Source organism: Cebus imitator, unplaced genomic scaffold, assembly GCF_001604975.1.
Source record: "Cebus imitator isolate Cc_AM_T3 unplaced genomic scaffold, Cebus_imitator-1.0 Scaffold473, whole genome shotgun sequence".
In the NCBI taxonomy this organism is placed as follows: Eukaryota; Metazoa; Chordata; class Mammalia; order Primates; family Cebidae; genus Cebus; species Cebus imitator.
The window spans coordinates 1,353,396-1,369,239 of NW_016107788.1; the positions used below are offsets into that span (position 1 = coordinate 1,353,396).

General features: G+C 54.4%; 2 protein-coding genes across 8 annotated transcripts in view; both read left to right on the forward strand.

The window, feature by feature from the left end:
* The window catches only part of NUP62 (nucleoporin 62), a 21,198-nt gene extending 7,822 nt beyond the window's left edge, over positions 1–13,376 (forward strand). For 2 of the 5 annotated variants that reach the window (XM_017512600.2, XM_017512601.2), the window contains one exon: positions 11,538–13,376. In XM_017512600.2, coding sequence (XP_017368089.1) covers positions 11,615–13,174 — 1,560 coding nt within the window. In that variant the 5' untranslated portion in view covers positions 11,538–11,614 and the 3' untranslated portion in view covers positions 13,175–13,376. Of the gene's footprint in view, positions 1–3,465; positions 3,593–11,537 lie in introns of those variants that run through there. The other 3 variants (XM_017512599.2, XM_037732831.1, XM_017512603.2) reach the window with 2 other exon arrangements.
* Positions 1–15,844, forward strand: part of IL4I1 (interleukin 4 induced 1) — a 41,567-nt gene that overhangs the window by 7,767 nt on the left and 17,956 nt on the right. The gene's annotated exons all lie outside the window — the stretch shown is intronic.

Consider the following 15,844-nt stretch of genomic DNA (forward strand, 5'->3'; position numbering starts at 1 on the left):
GGACTTGGTGCTGTCTGTGTCAAGAGGTGATTCAGGAATGGTCAGCTCTGGTTCGGACTTGGTGCTGTCTGTCGAGACGTGACTCAGGAATGGTCAGCTCTGGTTCGGACTTGGTGCTGTCTGTGTCAAGAGGTGATTCAGGAATGGTCAGCTCTGGTTCGGACTTCGTGCCATCTGTGTCGAGACATGATTCAGGAATGGGCTTGTGATCAGGGCTGCTTTCTTGCAGCAAATGTACTCATCCTGCCAAGATGGGGAAAGGGAGGTGAGAGCCACCACCACGTCCAGGGGAAGCGGCTCCTGCATCCGGCTGGCCCAGGATGTGTGGTTCCTACAGGGTCACTTGGGCACAGAGGAAAGTACCCAGCTTGAGCCCAGCCAGCACTCATAGGATGGATAGTCATGGTAGAAGGTACGGGGAGAGAGGTAGAGGCAGGAACCATGGTGGGAACCAAGGCTACCTAGGTGCCCCCTCAACAGCACGGGGTACTCCCCATGGAGAGCTTTGAGGGTCAGCAGCCATCAGAGCGCCAGGCCTTAGCCCAGTTTGATGCGGAACTCTTTGCCCTCTTCTTCCTGACCTGCCACAAAGCAGGAATGGATGGGAGGGTGGCAAGCAGCGGACGCAGGCGTTCCAGGCCGTCATCTACAGCTGGGGCAAGCACATCACCCCGAGACGGATTTGAGAGTGAAGCCCAGGCTGGTCTGGAAGGTCATGGAGATGGCCCAGGAAGTCTCTAGAGAGTGGGAAGGGGACTGGATGTGGCAGGGGGCGGTGGTGGTGGTAGGGGGCAAGAAAAGCCCAGGTTGGAGAGGCTCAGTGCAGTTAGGAGCTCGGCTTCGGGGCCAGGCAGACGCCTGGGCCAGCCCTTCCTGGCTGTGGGACTTCACACGGGTGATTTAAGGTTTCCTCATTTATAAATGGGAACCATGATAGTTCCCTCTCATCACATTGCTGGGGAAGCTTGAGTGAGAACAGGTAGAGCTCGGGAAATAGGCCGAGTGCGTGAGAAAAGCCAGGAAACGTGATTGTGGAGATGGCCGCCGAGCGCCGGAGAGGGGCTGGGGGCTGCTTCCAGGTCTCAGAATGAAAGCCACCCTGCCCCCATCCTCAGGCTGCCTTCACCTGGTTCCCAGAGAAACCTCCTCCAAGGCAACCGTCTCTACCACAGCCCGGCCTGGGCCCTTCCCTCCTTCCCCCACTGACATCACTGCGTCTCCCAGGGGAAGCTGGTGTTGAGGAGAGGAGAGAGGCTGCGGAGGGGTACGGGTGTGCTCCGTTTGCTGCTCTCAGAGTCCCTCAGCCCTGAAGCCTCAGTCCCTCTCCAGGATCCTCCCCGGCCTGTTCTCAACCAGCATTATTGGACACCCCAAGGAAGGCAGGGGCTTGCGCTTAGAAACTCCTCCGTCCATGCCATTGCCCTCGGGGTAAAGTCAGCTCTGAGCCCGGAGCCTGTTCCCCTCCTTGGCCTCACTGTGGCCTCTCAACCCCTTCCCAGCACCCCCCGGTTGGTTGGTTGGTTGAATGGCTTTATTGAGGTACTGTGTAATCCATACCCATTTATCAAAGTGTCTTAGTGGTTTTAGTACATTTCAGAGTAGTGCAGCCATCACCACAATCAATTTTAGAACATTTTCATCACTCTAAAAAGAAACTCCTGGCCAGGCGTGGTGGCTCATTTCTGTAATCCCAGCACTTTGGGAAGCCAAGGCAGGTGGATCACTTGAGGTCAAGGGTTCAAGACCAGCCTGTCCAACATGGTGAAACCCTGTCTCTTCTAAAAATACAAAAATTGGCTGGCCGTGGTGGCACATGCCTATAATCCCAGCTACTTGGGAGGCTGAGGCAGGAGAATCACTCGAACCCGGGAGGTGGAGGCTGCAGTGAGCCAAGACTGCACACTGCACTCCAGCCTGGGAAATTGAGTGAGACTCTGTCTCACACACACAAAAAAAAACTGTTGTGGTGGCTCACACCTGCAATCCCAGCTACTAGAGAGGCAGAGGTGGGAGGCTCAGCTGTGATTGCGCCACTGCACTCCAGCCTGGGAGACAGAGTGAGACCCTGTCTTTGAAAAACAAAAAATTTTTTTATTGCAGTTGTTGGGGGGATCTTTTAATACAAGGGAAAGAAACAAAACAGTTCTTGGCCAAAAAGGAAGGAGAGCCTTGGCACCAGAGTAATCCTCAAATATCTTCCAGGCCTGTTGTTTTATATGAAGAGCGATGGTTCTAGAATCCTTAAAAATCTCTCTGGCTGTTTCCTGACTTTTCCATGGTTGTCTGAGCTGATGCGTTTTTCCTGTGGGGAAAATTGCTATTGGTCCCACCACCTGAGCTCCTTTGGTAGCTTCTGGGCCTCGGGAGTCAAAAGGAGAAAGTAATTGCTCATTAGCGGTGAAGTGATACAAGGGAAAGAAGGGGAGAAGATTGAGACCCAGGGAATCCATGAATCTTTTAGCTACTGCCTTGAGGCAGTCCTGTGTAGCAAGTGGCAGAAGCAGGGTTTCGGTGCCCTGGGCAAGTCGGCCCCTTGTGAGGGCCTCAGTGTCCTCACCTACCCAGGTGTGGAGAATAAGCCTGCTTAAACTGATTTCTAAGATACCTGAAGAAAGAACAGTTGCAGAACGGGGTGTCCGGCAGGCTGCGTTTTGTGTACGTGGGGACAGTGCAAACTGTGCTTTTGCTTAAATGCCCAGCAATTCTCTGCAAACACGTGCAACAGAAAGCTAACAGCCTGTCTCCGGGGAGCACGGCTGGGCCGCTGGGCGGCTCGGGGAAGACAGGCCACAGTGTTCCCTTTTTGTACCTTTTGAGCTAGAACAATGTGAATGTGCTACCTATTTACAAAGGGAATTTAGTTTTCATTTTTCTTTTTTTTTTTTCTTGAGACGGAGTTTCACTCATGTTACCCAGGCTGGAGTGCAATGGCGCGATCTCAGCTCACCGCAACCTCCGCCTCCTGGGTTCAGGCAATTCTCCTGCCTCAGCCTCCTGAGTAGCTGGGATTACAGGCACGCACCACCATGCCCAGCTAATTTTTTGTAGTTTTAGTAGAGATGGGGTTTCACCATGTTGACCAGGATGGTCTTGATCTCTTGACCTTGTGATCCACCCGCCTCGGCCTCCCAAAGTGCTGGGATTACAGGCTTGAGCCACCGCGCCTGGCCTAGTTTTCATTTTTCTAAATGCTCACAGGGTCACTGGGTTGCAGCAGGGGTGGTCCGGCCTCCTGGGTAGTGAGCACGCAGGAGCATTGAGGCATTGAAACGGTAAACATCTGAACACGCAGTAAAGGTCCCAGTGACAGCCTGGGGAAAAGACAGGCTGATCCTCACAGCTTCTCCCCCGAGGAGCCGACAGACACAGGCGCACGCCCTGTCCCTCTGTCTCCCCAAGGGTCTCTTATCCTTAATGCAAGTCGGTTGTACCTGTAGGTTGAAAAGCTTCAGGGAGCAAAATGGGACCGGAATGCCAGGTGGCATAAGGAGGAGAGAGGACAATTGAAAACCCACAGGTATCCGTGTCCCCTCCTCCCTCCTTGCTGCTGAGGACACCTGGTTCTGTGAAGGAGGGTGTCCTTTCGATGGAGGTGAGCGCTGGGGGTGGGAGAGGAGCTGAATTCCATGCCACAGATTTGACTTCGAAAAGCAGCCCCTGGCACTTTGGGAGGATGGCCTGAGCCCAGGAGTTCAAGACCAGCCTGGCCAACATAGTGAGACCCTATCTCTACAAAAATTCAAAAATTAGCTGGGCCTGGTGGTGTGTGCTTGTAGTCCCAGCTACCGGAAGGCTGGGGCAGGAGGATCATTTGAGCCCAGAAGGCTGAGGCTGCAGTGAGCCATGATCGTAGTGAGACTCTGTCTCCAAAAAAAGAAAAGAAAAAGGAAAACAGCCCCTCTCCAAGGCTCTGTTGTTTTGTTTTGTTCTTGAGATGGAGCCTTGCTTTGTCGCCCAGGCTGGAATGCAGTGACGTGATCTTGGCTCACCACAACCTCCACCTCAGCCTCCCGAGTAGCTGGGTTTACAGGCACCTGCTACCACACCTGGCTAATTTTTGTATTTTTAGTAGAAACAGGGTTTCACCATGTTGGCCAGGCTGGTCTCGAACTCCTGACTTCAGGTAACCCACCTATCTCAACCTCCCAGGCCTGTGCTGGGATTACAGGCCTGAGCCACCACGCCCAGCCTGCTGTGTTTTCTATTAATAGGGTTGGCCATACCCCAGGCAGGGTAATTACGTAAGGTGGGGGGCCCAGCCCAACAAGCTCCCAAGGCACTCTGATTTGGCCACTTGGCTAAGGTCCACTTAGGAAGTTGTCTATCCGTTGACTTCAGTTCTTCAAGGGCAGCCTCGGAGCTGATTTGTTCTTCAAGTTTCAGTTGGATTTTCTTTGATACAGAGGTAAGAGGAACTGATTGAGGAGATGGTTAAGAAGCAGAGCAGTTAGACTTGGGGAGTTGGCCGTGCTAGCAGATGGAGAATCCCAGCACAAACACGCCTGGGGATGGTCCTGGCCAGAGGTCCCCACAGGAGGGCAAGTGAGGAAGGCAGTGTCTGGGAACAGTGCCCGAGCCTCGGCGGGAATCAGATTTCCTTGGGCTGGGCGCAGCCGGTCTCTGTTTTCCCCTCACTTCTCTCCTTTCTACTCCCTCACTCTGCTCTTTTCTCCCCTCTTCTCGTCCCTCGGGTTCCACTGGTCATAATTCCCCAGAATCTGAAATAGCAAATGCTGGGCTCTGCATTGTCAGCAGTGCCATTAGGTGGCTATCGGCCAAATGCCAGGGGCCTTTGTTCAGGTGCCTCCCAGAACTTTATTTTTTTGAGCCAGAGTCTGGCTCTGTTGCCCAGGCTGGAGTGTGGTAGCATGATCACAGCTCACTGCAGCCTCGAACTCCTGGGCTCAAGTCATCCTCCCACCTGTATCTGGGATCACAGGCATCCACCACCACACCTGGCTAATATTTGTGTTTTTAGTAGAGACAAAGGGGTTTCGCCATGTTGGCCAGGCTGGTCTGGAACTCCTGAACTCAGGTGATCCACCTACCGCGGCCTCCCAAGGTGCTGGGATTATAGGTGTGAGCCACCACACATGGCCGACACTTAAATCTAACAACTCTTCCTCAACGAAACCCTCCCGTCCCAGGTAGAAGGTCAGGACTTGGCCCCGGAAAGCTCTGGATCCGCATCATGGGGCTGCTGTTTGCTGGGTGGCCTTGGGGAGTCTGCACCCATTTACCACCCAGGAAGGGCTGGGTGTGCCACATGCAGTGCTCCTGGTACAGTACCAGTTACACAGTAGGTCCTTAGTAAATGGTGGTTACTGAGTCCCTGCTGTGTACCAGGCACTGCTCCAGGTGCTGCGGATACACCAGGAACAAACGAAAACCTGGCCCAGTGGGGCGGACACCATCCCCATCGTTAGCCTTCCTCTGTGCTCGCAGGTGACTTTGTTCCTCCCTTCGTCGTCATAGATGGCCTGTCATGGCTGGGTGTCAGTGGCGATCCACCCACACACATCCACACCCCTGGCAGGGTCGCCCCAGCAGCAGGGCATGTCTGGATTTTCAGAGTCGCCCCTCACTTTGCTTCCTGTCCCAGCTCTGCCTTGGTCTCCATGCACAAGGGCAGACCTGCCCCTGACCCCAGACCCTTTCTCAACCCCAGCTCTGCTCTGTGTATTCCCATCCACTTATCTAGATTACATTCTGTTCTTTCTCCGTCGTCCCTCAGCCCACCCCCACTAGTTTCCAGTGGCTGCTGTAACAAGGCATCACAAACGTGGTGGTTCACAGTGAGTGTCTTCTCACAGTGCGGGGGTCCGGAGTCTAAGTGAGTGCATGCTGCGTGGTCCTTCGGGAGATTCTAGGCAGAGTCTGCCTCCAGCTCTAGAGGTTCCCGCTTGAGGCCCCTCATCTTCAAAGCCAGCAGCACAGTGTCTCTCATTCCGTTCCTCTGTGGACACATGGTCCCTCCGACTCCTCTCCTGCCTCCCTGAAGGATGCTTGTGGTCACCTGGGGCTTACATGGATAAGCCAGGATGATTTATCATCATCACATCTGCAAAGTCCCTTTGCCATGTAAGGTCGTATTGACAGGGTCCTGGATCCAGGTGTGGGCATGTTTCAGGCCATTTTTCTGTCTATACCCCCACACATATAACACACATCCTTCCTTTCCTTTTAGTACAAAGCTGAGGTCTCCTGTATTCTGTCCCAGGCATCTAAGGAAAGGGGTTGGAGGCCAGGCGGGTGGATCACCTGAGGTCAGGAGTTCGAGACCAGCCTGGCCAACATGGAGAAACCCCGACTCTACTAAAAACACAAAAATTAGCCAGGCACAGTGGTGGTCGCCAGTAACCCCAGCTACTTGAGGGGCTGAGGCAGGAGAATTGCTTGAACCCGGGAGGTGGAGGTTGTAGTGAGCCAAGATCGCGCCACTGCACTCCAGTTTGGGTGACAGAGCGAGACTCTGTCTCAAAAAAAAAAGAAAAGAGAAACTGGGACTTGGAGTGGCACAAGAATCACAGATGGAGGTAAGGTGGTAGAGCTGACCTGAAGGCTGGGTGATAGCAAAGAACCCTGGTTCCCACAGCTGGGGGTGGGATGTGTCTGCATCTGATTCCCAAGCAGGTCTTCCTCTGTCCCCAGGACTGTGAAGGCACCGGCGTTGTTTGAAACTCAAAGGTTGGGGCAGGCAGGACGGGAAGGGACTGGCTACTCTGCCAGCACTTCCCCTTGGTGACGCAAGGCCGCGCTTCTCTAGCGCCCTCTGGAGTCCATCCTGCCTCGGTGAACTATGATGGCCACAGCCACCCAGCCCTGAGCACAAGCCCAGGCACGTCCTCCTCTATTCCCTGGAAATGCACCACTCTCAGTTTGGCTTCCTCGCAGCACCAGCGTCTTTTGTAGGGAAACTCTCCCCTTCCGCAAACGTGGTAATTCCTGGACCAGAGCTCCTAACAGTTAGCATTTTAGAGAAACTTCCCAAGTTCTAGTATCTATGGTGTTTGAGGGTTTTTTGGGTTTTTTTTTTTTTTTTTGAGACGGAGTTTCACTCATGTTACCCAGGCTGGAGTGCAATGGCACGATCTCGGCTCACCGCAGCCTCCGCCTCCTGGGTTCAGGCAATTCTCCTGCCTCAGCCTCCCAAGTAGCTGGGATTACAGGCACGTGCCAACATGCCCAGCTGACTTTTTGTATTTTTAGTAGAGACGGGGTTTCACCATGTTGACCAGGATGGTCTTGATCTCTTGACCTTGTGATCCACCTGCCTCGGCCTCCCAAAGTGCTGGGATTACAGGCGTGAGCCACCGCGCCCAGCTGGGTTTTTTGGTTTTTGCCTCAATCTCCTGGCTTAAGCAGTCCTCCCGCCTTGGATTCCAAAGTGCTAGGATTACAGGCATGAGCCATCGTGCCTGGTTTGTCACTATTAACCTGGACAGACCCTGTGTCTTGGTGCAGGCTTTGGTAACTGGGAACAGACTCTATGGTTTTAGTACACATTTAACACTTTGCTCAAATTGTGATGCTCTCTTCCCTGAGTCCCAGTCTGGGCCTCAGGCTCTTGGCCCAGACCTCCCAGTCTTCTCTAAGCTGCCTGGCTGTCAGCCTCTACCCCTTCGGTCCATCCCCCACACCCATAAATTCCCCTGTTGCGCGCTCAGCATAACGCCTCAACCGTTTGCATGGTGTGTGTGGCTCTGCCAAATTCTTGCGCCCGTCACATGGCCATGAGTCCCCAAGACCACCCTCCGGCTCAGTGACGAGCTAGGACTCACAGCGCTCCGCATAGCTTTCTCCTGACAGTCATGGTCATGGCTTATCACGGAGAAAGGATACAGACTGAGAAGAGCAAAGCGGAGAGATGCAAAAGCTCTGCAAGAGACGAGGCACGAGCTTCCAGCTGTCCTCTCCCAGAGGAGAGGCCCAGGCAGCCCTTAGCCCTCCCGGCAGCAATGTGTGGTAGCACATAGGGAGTGCTGGCGGCCCAGGTTGCGGGGAGGAGCAGTTCTGTAGGCATGGAGCACCCATGTGGCTGAACTGAGGACTGCAGTCTCCAGCCCCTTGAGGTCTCGCTGATACCGAATGACCCGAAGCCCCCACTGTAGGTCAGAGCGTTAGCATGGACACTCCAGAGTGGCCGGAGTGCCCAGGTGACCAAAAACGCTCTTACCTGGCAGGACATTTCAAGAACATAGAGATTCTCTACAGGAGCTGGTCAAGGACCATTTCTCTCTTTGAAATGTGTGGATTTGAACAGCCCAGGCTTGGCAAGTCAGTCCTTCACGCCTAAACGTCTCCCCCCGGAAGCACTAAATCACTTAACATCCAGAGGCACGGCCGCTGGTTCAGCCTCCCTGTCTTCACACAGGCCCTTCCTCCTGCCTGGACAACCCCTCTCCCTACCCATCTTCTTCCTGGCTGATGCCTCAGCCTCCCAAATAGTTGGGATTACACGTGGCCACCCTTATGCCTGGCTAATTTTTATATTTTTAGTAGATGGGATTTTGCCGTGTTGGTCAGGCTAGTCTCGAACTCCTGACCTCAGGTGATCCACCCACCTCAGCCTCCCCAAGCGCTGGGATTACAGACATGAGCCACCACGCCCAGCCTACTTTTTTGAGATGGGGTCTCACTCTGTTGTTCAGGCTGCAGTGCAGTGGTGCAATCACGGCTCACTGCAGTGTCCACCTCCCTGGGCTCCAGTGATCTTCCCACTTCACCCTCCCAGGTAGCTGGGGCTACAGGTGCCACCATGGCAAACTCGTTTTTGTATTTTTTGTAGAGACAGGATCATACTATGTTGGCCAGGCTGGTCTCGAATTCGTGGGCTCAAGCAGTGCTCCCACCTCAGCCTCCGAAAGTGCTGGGATTAGGCATGAGCCACCACGCAAGCCATATTATATCTAAACTGCATGCATCAGGGCTGGATCAGTATGGGCTGCCATTGTGAACAGATCCCTGGCACCTGAAGTGTTGGAAACCAACGATGCACTTAATCAGTGGTGAACTGTGAAGCCAGACAAGGCCCCACAGGAGATTGGTTTTGTTTCTTGAGACGGAGACTTGCTCTGTGGCCAGACTGGAACGCAGCGGTGCAATCTCAGCTCACTGCAGCCTCCACCTCCTAGGTTCAAGCAGTGCTCCTGCCTCAGCCTCCCGAGTAGCTGGGATTATAGGTGCCCGCTACCATGCCTGGCTAATTCTTTGTATTTTAGTAGAGACGGGGTTTCACCATGTTGGCCAGGATGGTCTTGATCTTCTGACCTCGTGATTCATCCGCCTTAGCCTCCTAAAGTGCTGAGATTAGCGTGAGCCACCGTGCCCAGCCCTCTTGTAGTTGTGTGCGTGTGTGTGTGTGTGTGTTCTCTTGTAGTTTTTTAACAGTTGCAAAGAGCTTTTTATAAATGCTTTTCTTGGAAATTTTAGCTATAGCTTATTAATAGCAAAAGCTTTTTTAAGCCGAGTTCTTGAGAACTGAGATGGGTAGGCGTAGCTGCTCAGATGCCGTTAGCTGCCGGGAACCACACACGGGCTCAGGGTGGCTCAGCAGTGAGGACTTGTGTTCTGCCCACAGCGGGAGGACTGGATGCGGCCAGGCAGGGCCCCAGCCGTCCTGGGGGCTCAGGCACTTGCCGTGGCCTCTTGAAGAGATCTTTCTCAGAATCCCCCAGGAGAGCTTTATGAAAATGCCGGGGCCAGCATCCCAGCCCCGCAGAGACTGGCTTCACGGAGCCGGCCGCCCTGTGCGTTTGGAATGCTCCCAGGCAGTGCTCATGAACACCCACTGAGACCCACCGGCGGCAGAGCCCCATGCGGCTGGCCCCGGGGTCGTCTCCCCACACTTGCTTGGCTGTGTGGAGGGGGAGGGGCAGATGAAACAAAAATGAGGGGCCTTGAGGAAGGCAGAAGGGTGCAGTGGAATGGGTGGCGGTAGTGAGGTAGGTTTCCTCTGACTCAAGCTAGAAGGGGATTTCCTGAGGGCAGACACCAAGAAACTTGAAAACTGGCCTAGAGAGAGGGAAGAGGAAACAGACGTCGTGGGGGTTTCTCTGGGCCAGGCACTTGGCTTCTCAGTCGTGACTTTGTTCCCTCTTTTTTTTGAGACAGGGTCTCGCTCTCTCCATGCCCAGCTTCTAGAGCTGCTTCTGCCTTCCCTGGCTCCTGGCCTTCGCCATCTTCAGATTCAAAAGCACATCACTCCAGTCTGCTTTCGTCACCACAAGCTTTCTTCTCTTCCCGAGTCAGTCAGTCTTCTAGGGACACTTCTGATCATCTTTAGGGCTCACGCCTATAGTCCTAGCACTTTGGGAGGCCAAGGAGGGAGGACTGCTTGAGCCCAGGAGTTCAAGACCAGGGCAGCAGAGATCGAGTTTCCACAAAAATAAAAAAGATTAGCTGAGCATGGTGGTTTGCACCTGTAACCCCAGCGACTCTGGGAGGCTGAGGTGGGAGAATTGCTTGAGCCCAGGAGGTCAAGGCTGCAGTGAGCTGTTTGTGTCAGTGCATTACAGCTGGTATGACAGAGCAAAACCTTTTCCCAAAAGAAAAAAAGAAAAACACCGCTATCAGCACTCCTTCACCTTTTCCTCTCCAAGTAACCTTTGACCTTCCCGCTGATAGATGGCCCCACATGGAGCTTTTTCAGTTAGACATTACCAAAATCTAGTCAGTTTGAACTGAATGGAAATGCTCTGGCCCATGGGGCTTCTGGGGTGCTCTTTATCCCTCCCCGACCCATCTCGGGTGGGGCTCATGGTCTCCGGTGATGTCTCAGTGTCTGCACATGGTTGAGAAGGTATCCAGGGGAGGCCCAGGTGCAATCCCCTGCACCACATCTACAGGTGAAAGAGGCAGCTGCCTCCCAAACCTGGAGGAAACCGCAGGGGAGGCTCTGATTGGCTGGCTCAGGCCTCAGTTTATCCTTGAGCCAATCACTGCAGCCAGGGATATCTGTGCTCTGATTGAGCACGTGGGTTTCAGACACCCCCCCCCCACCCCGAGCTAAGAGAGGGCGTTCCAGCGCCCTTGCCTGCTAAAGAGTGCAGGTTGGGGGCCTTCAGCAGCCCATGCTCTGCCATCTGGCCTGAGTTCCCAGCCCCATGTCTCTCTGAGGTCCAGAGAGGCCCTCAGAGCAGCATGAGCTGATCCACTCGCACCCTGCTAGCGTCAGTGGGGGAATCTCACTGGGTCCCATGCTGGGAGCAGGTCCTACAGCTGTTCCTCTGTGTCCTAGTCCTGCTGGTGGCAGTGCCTCACATTTCATCCCGTCCTCGGGCTGAGGTGGGTCCAGGGTTCTGCTCTTCTGCCTCAGCCTCCACAGAGTGGGAGCTTCCACTGTGCTAAACGTGGCCGTGCACGTTCCTAGCCCCCCGGCTCCTCATACCTTAACCCTGGCGCGTGCACTGGTGCTTTCGGATCCTCCTCGGTTTAGCAGAGCCTGGTTTAGGTTACACAGGAAGAAGAGGGGTTGCGTGCCACTGAGCTTGCCTTTCCAAAACTGCCATCTGACAATGTCGCTTCCTCTGCTTTAGAAATCTTCCCAAGGTTGCAGACACCGACGGATTTGCTTTGGGAGCCGGAGTAGCTGCCGCCATCAGAGTCTGGAGCCATGAGCGGGTTTAATTTTGGAGGCACTGGGGCCCCTACAGGCGGGTTCACGTTTGGCACTGCAAAGACGGCAACAACCACACCTGCCACGGGGTTTTCTTTCTCCACCTCTGGCACCGGAGGGTTTAATTTTGGGGCTCCCTCCCAACCAGCCGCAAGTACCCCTTCCACCAGCCTGTTCTCACTTGCCACCCAGACTCCGGCCACACAGACGCCAGGCTTCAGTTTTGGAACAGCAACTCCTGCTTCGGGGGCAGCTGGATTTTCTTTGGGGACTGGTGCCTCAAAGCTAAACCTGAGCAACACAGCTGCCACCCCAGCCATAGCAAACCCCAGCAGCTTTGGGCTGGGCAGCAGCAGCCTCACTAATGCCATGCCGAGCACCGCCACCTCCAGCCAGGGCACAGCACCCACTGGCTTTGTGTTTGGCCCCTCCACCACCTCAGTGGCTCCAGCCACCACATCGGGAGGGTTCTTGTTCACTGGTGGAAGCACAACCCAAACCTCCGGTTTCAACATGGGCTCAGCAGGGAATTCAGCCCAGCCCACAGCACCTGCCGGGTTGTCCTTCACTCCGGCCACGCCAGCAGCCACCACAGCAGGCACCACTCAGCCAGCTGCGCCCACACCGACGACCACCACCACCAGTGCTGGGCCCACCCTCTTTGCCTCAATAGCAACCGCTCCAACCTCATCCGCCACCACTGGCCTCTCCCTCTGTACCCCTGCGACCACAGCAGGAGCCCCTGCCGCTGGGACACTGAGCTTCAGCTTAAAGGCACCCGGAGCAGCTTCCGGCACCTCCACAACAACATCCACCACTGCCACCACCACCACCAGTAGCACCGGCAGCACCGGCTTTGCCTTGAATTTAAAACCACTGGCGCCAGCCGGGATCCCCAGCAATACGGCAGCCACCGTGACTGCTCCACCTGGCCCTGGTGCAGCCGCAGGGGTGGCCACCAGCTCCGCCATGACCTACGCACAGCTGGAGAGCCTGATCAACAAATGGAGCCTGGAGCTGGAGGACCAGGAGCGGCACTTCCTCCAGCAGGCCACCCAGGTCAACGCCTGGGACCGCACGCTGATCGAGAACGGGGAGAAGATCACCAGCCTGCACCGAGAGGTGGAGAAGGTGAAGCTGGACCAGAAGAGGCTGGACCAGGAGCTCGACTTCATCCTGTCCCAGCAGAAGGAGCTGGAAGACCTGCTGAGCCCGCTGGAGGAGCTGGTCAAGGAGCAGAGCGGGACCATCTACCTGCAGCACGCGGACGAGGAGCGCGAGAAGACCTACAAGCTGGCCGAGAACATCGATGCGCAGCTGAAGCGCATGGCCCAGGACCTCAAGGACATCATCGAGCACCTGAATACGTCCGGGGCCCCTGCCGACACCAGCGACCCGCTGCAGCAGATCTGCAAGATCCTCAACGCACACATGGACTCGCTGCAGTGGATCGACCAGAACTCAGCCCTGCTACAGAGGAAGGTGGAGGAGGTGACCAAGGTGTGCGAGGGCCGGCGCAAGGAGCAGGAGCGCAGCTTCCGCATCACCTTTGACTGAGCCACTGCGGTCCCCAGGGAGCTCCACGGGGGGGCGTGCCCTGTTGTCTAGTGGGAGGTTGCAGCAACATACTTGTTTCTTGCTTTCCTTTGCGTGACTGTGCCCTTGAGACAGTTGCTATGTGCTTTGACTTTTTCCACTTAGGAAGTATTCTGAGCTCTCTGCCCAGGCAACAGCTTCATGGGTGTGGCTTTCATTTCAGTGTCTGTTTTTTTTTTTTTTTTTTTTTTTTTTTTTTTTTTTTTTTTTTTTTTTTTTTTTTTTTTTTTTTTTTTTTTTTTTTTTTTTTTTTTTTTTTTTTTTTTTTTTTTTTTTTTTTTTTTTACAGACGGGGTTTCACCCTGTTGGTCAGGCTGGTTTTGAACTCCCGACCTCAGGTGATCCGCCCTCTTTGGCCTCCAAAGTGCTTGGATTACAGGCTTGAGCCACCGCACCCGGCCCATTTCAGTGTTTTTGGCCCCTTTTCACCCACGGCAAACACCCACCTCATCCTGCCTCAGCCAGGTGCTGGAGAAGTGCTGACGGTCTTGGTCCCAGCCAGGGTCGGGTGGGCAGCTGCTCCAGCCAAAGCGTAGTCACAGGTGCCGTGAAAAACACCAAGCGTAAGAGAACCTCCAAGGCTGGGCGCAGTGGCTCGTGCCTGTAATTCTAGCACTTTGGGAGGCCGAGGCGGGCAGATCACATGAGGTCAGAAGTTTGAGGTCCAGCCTGGGCAACACAGTGAAACCTGTCTCTACTAAATATATAAAAACTAGCCGGGCGTGGTGGCGTGCGTCTGTGATCCCAGCTACTGGAGAGGATGAGGCAGGAGAATCGCTTGAACCCAGGAGGTGCTGTAGTGAGCCGAGATTGCACCACTGCACTCCAGCCTGGGTGACTGAGTGAGACTCTGTCTCAAAAAAAAGAACCTCCCGGGAAACAGCAGCCCAGTTTTGGAGTGTAAGATGTGGGTTCGTGAAAGCCAACCACCAAGACAAAGCGCAGTGCGAATAGAACAGACAGCGGGATAGAGAATTTCACAGAAGACAGGTCAGCTGAGGGGCCTGTACGCGGCGTGTTGAGGAACCACACGCGGGAGCCAAAAGGCCTGCCTTGTGCCTGGCCCAGGCTTACCCCATTTCTGGCCTCACCTCCTCCAGGAAGCCTTCCCAGCTACCCAAAGCTCAGTCCGGTGGCCTTGCAGGTCCCTATAGCACCCTGAGCCTGCACCTTGGTGGCACTTCCTATGCTGTCATTTGCTAACTGTTTGCGCCTCTGTCTCACTGTTAGATTCTGAGCTCCCACGGGCGGAGACCCACTTATTCCTGTGTGTCCCCAGCCCAGTCCCTGTCACATTTGTTAAATGAAAGAAGAATGAATCCCAACATAACGTCAGTCCACAGAACTGGCTACAGCTGCAGTGGTGGCCACAGACTTGGTTGTGAACTTCCTGGCACCAGAGTTCCCCTGGTCAGTTACAGTAAAATACACTGTGTGTGGATGGCAGAAGACGGCGGCTGTATCCCAAATGTCTTTTGTATTTCTCTTTACTCTTTGCTGCTTTCTCTGAAATACCTATTACTGTATGTTGCTTTTCTAAATAAATGTATTGTGAAACCAAAAAAGCTGCTGTTCATATGGATGGATGTTAGCAGGAGAAAGTTGAGTAGAAAGAGCGGGTCCCAGGAGGCTCTCCAGGGTGCCATTCATGTGAAAGGCTCAGGCAAGCAAATCAGGCAGTGCTTGCTTAGACGCAGGAGCATGTGATGAAGCAGTGTTTGCTTGATGGGAAGGGGGAATAGACAAATGCGAATTGTGGTTTGCTCCGGGAAGGGCCAGTGCCAGTGGTAGAAGAGGACATGCGAGTGAACCTGCCGTGGGTTCCCTTGAGGCCTGACAAATGGCCTCAAGTCCTTAAGGGGCCCCAGGTGTTTGTGACAGTTATGTTGTAGAATATACACAAACATAGCTGGGCGAGGTGGCTCACACCTGTAATCCCAGCACTTTGGAAGGCCAAGATGGCCGGATCACTTGAGGCCAGGGGTTCAAGACCAGCGTGGGCAACATGGTGAAACCATCTCTTCAAAAACAACCAAAAAGTTGGGCGTGGTGGCATGTGCCTGCTGTCCCAGCGACCGGGGAGGCTGAGGTGGGAGGATCGCTTAAGCCCAGGAGTTTGAGGCTGCAGTGAGCCATGATCACGCCACTGCCCTCCAGCCTGGGCGACGGAGCCAGACCCTGTCTCAAAAAATACACACACATGTGAAGCCATCTGGCACCATCCCTAAGGCACTATTCCAGTGGCTACAGACGTCATGGGCCGCATTCCTTACTGTCACCTGGGGCTAGGAGGAGGGTATCAGGTGAATTTAAAGGCCCAATGGTCTGCCTCCGGCCTCCCTCTGGGAACTGGAATGGTCCTAAGTGCTCAAATCTCCTGGGCTGTGGGGAGTGTACCCTTGCAGCCTCCCTCAGCCTGTGCCACGTCATGCTGGGGGCCCAAAGTCATGATCATGAGTCATTTCCTTGGACCATCTTGGGCTCCGGAGGACAAGAGTTGTGTCTAAGCAGAAGCCACGGGGTGGGTGTAAACCAGAGAAAGACCCCACAACCCCAGTTGCTTTTCTCAAAGCCGTCACCTACACCTACAGCAGGGGCCTTTTTGCTTTTCTTCTTTTTTTTTTTTTTTTT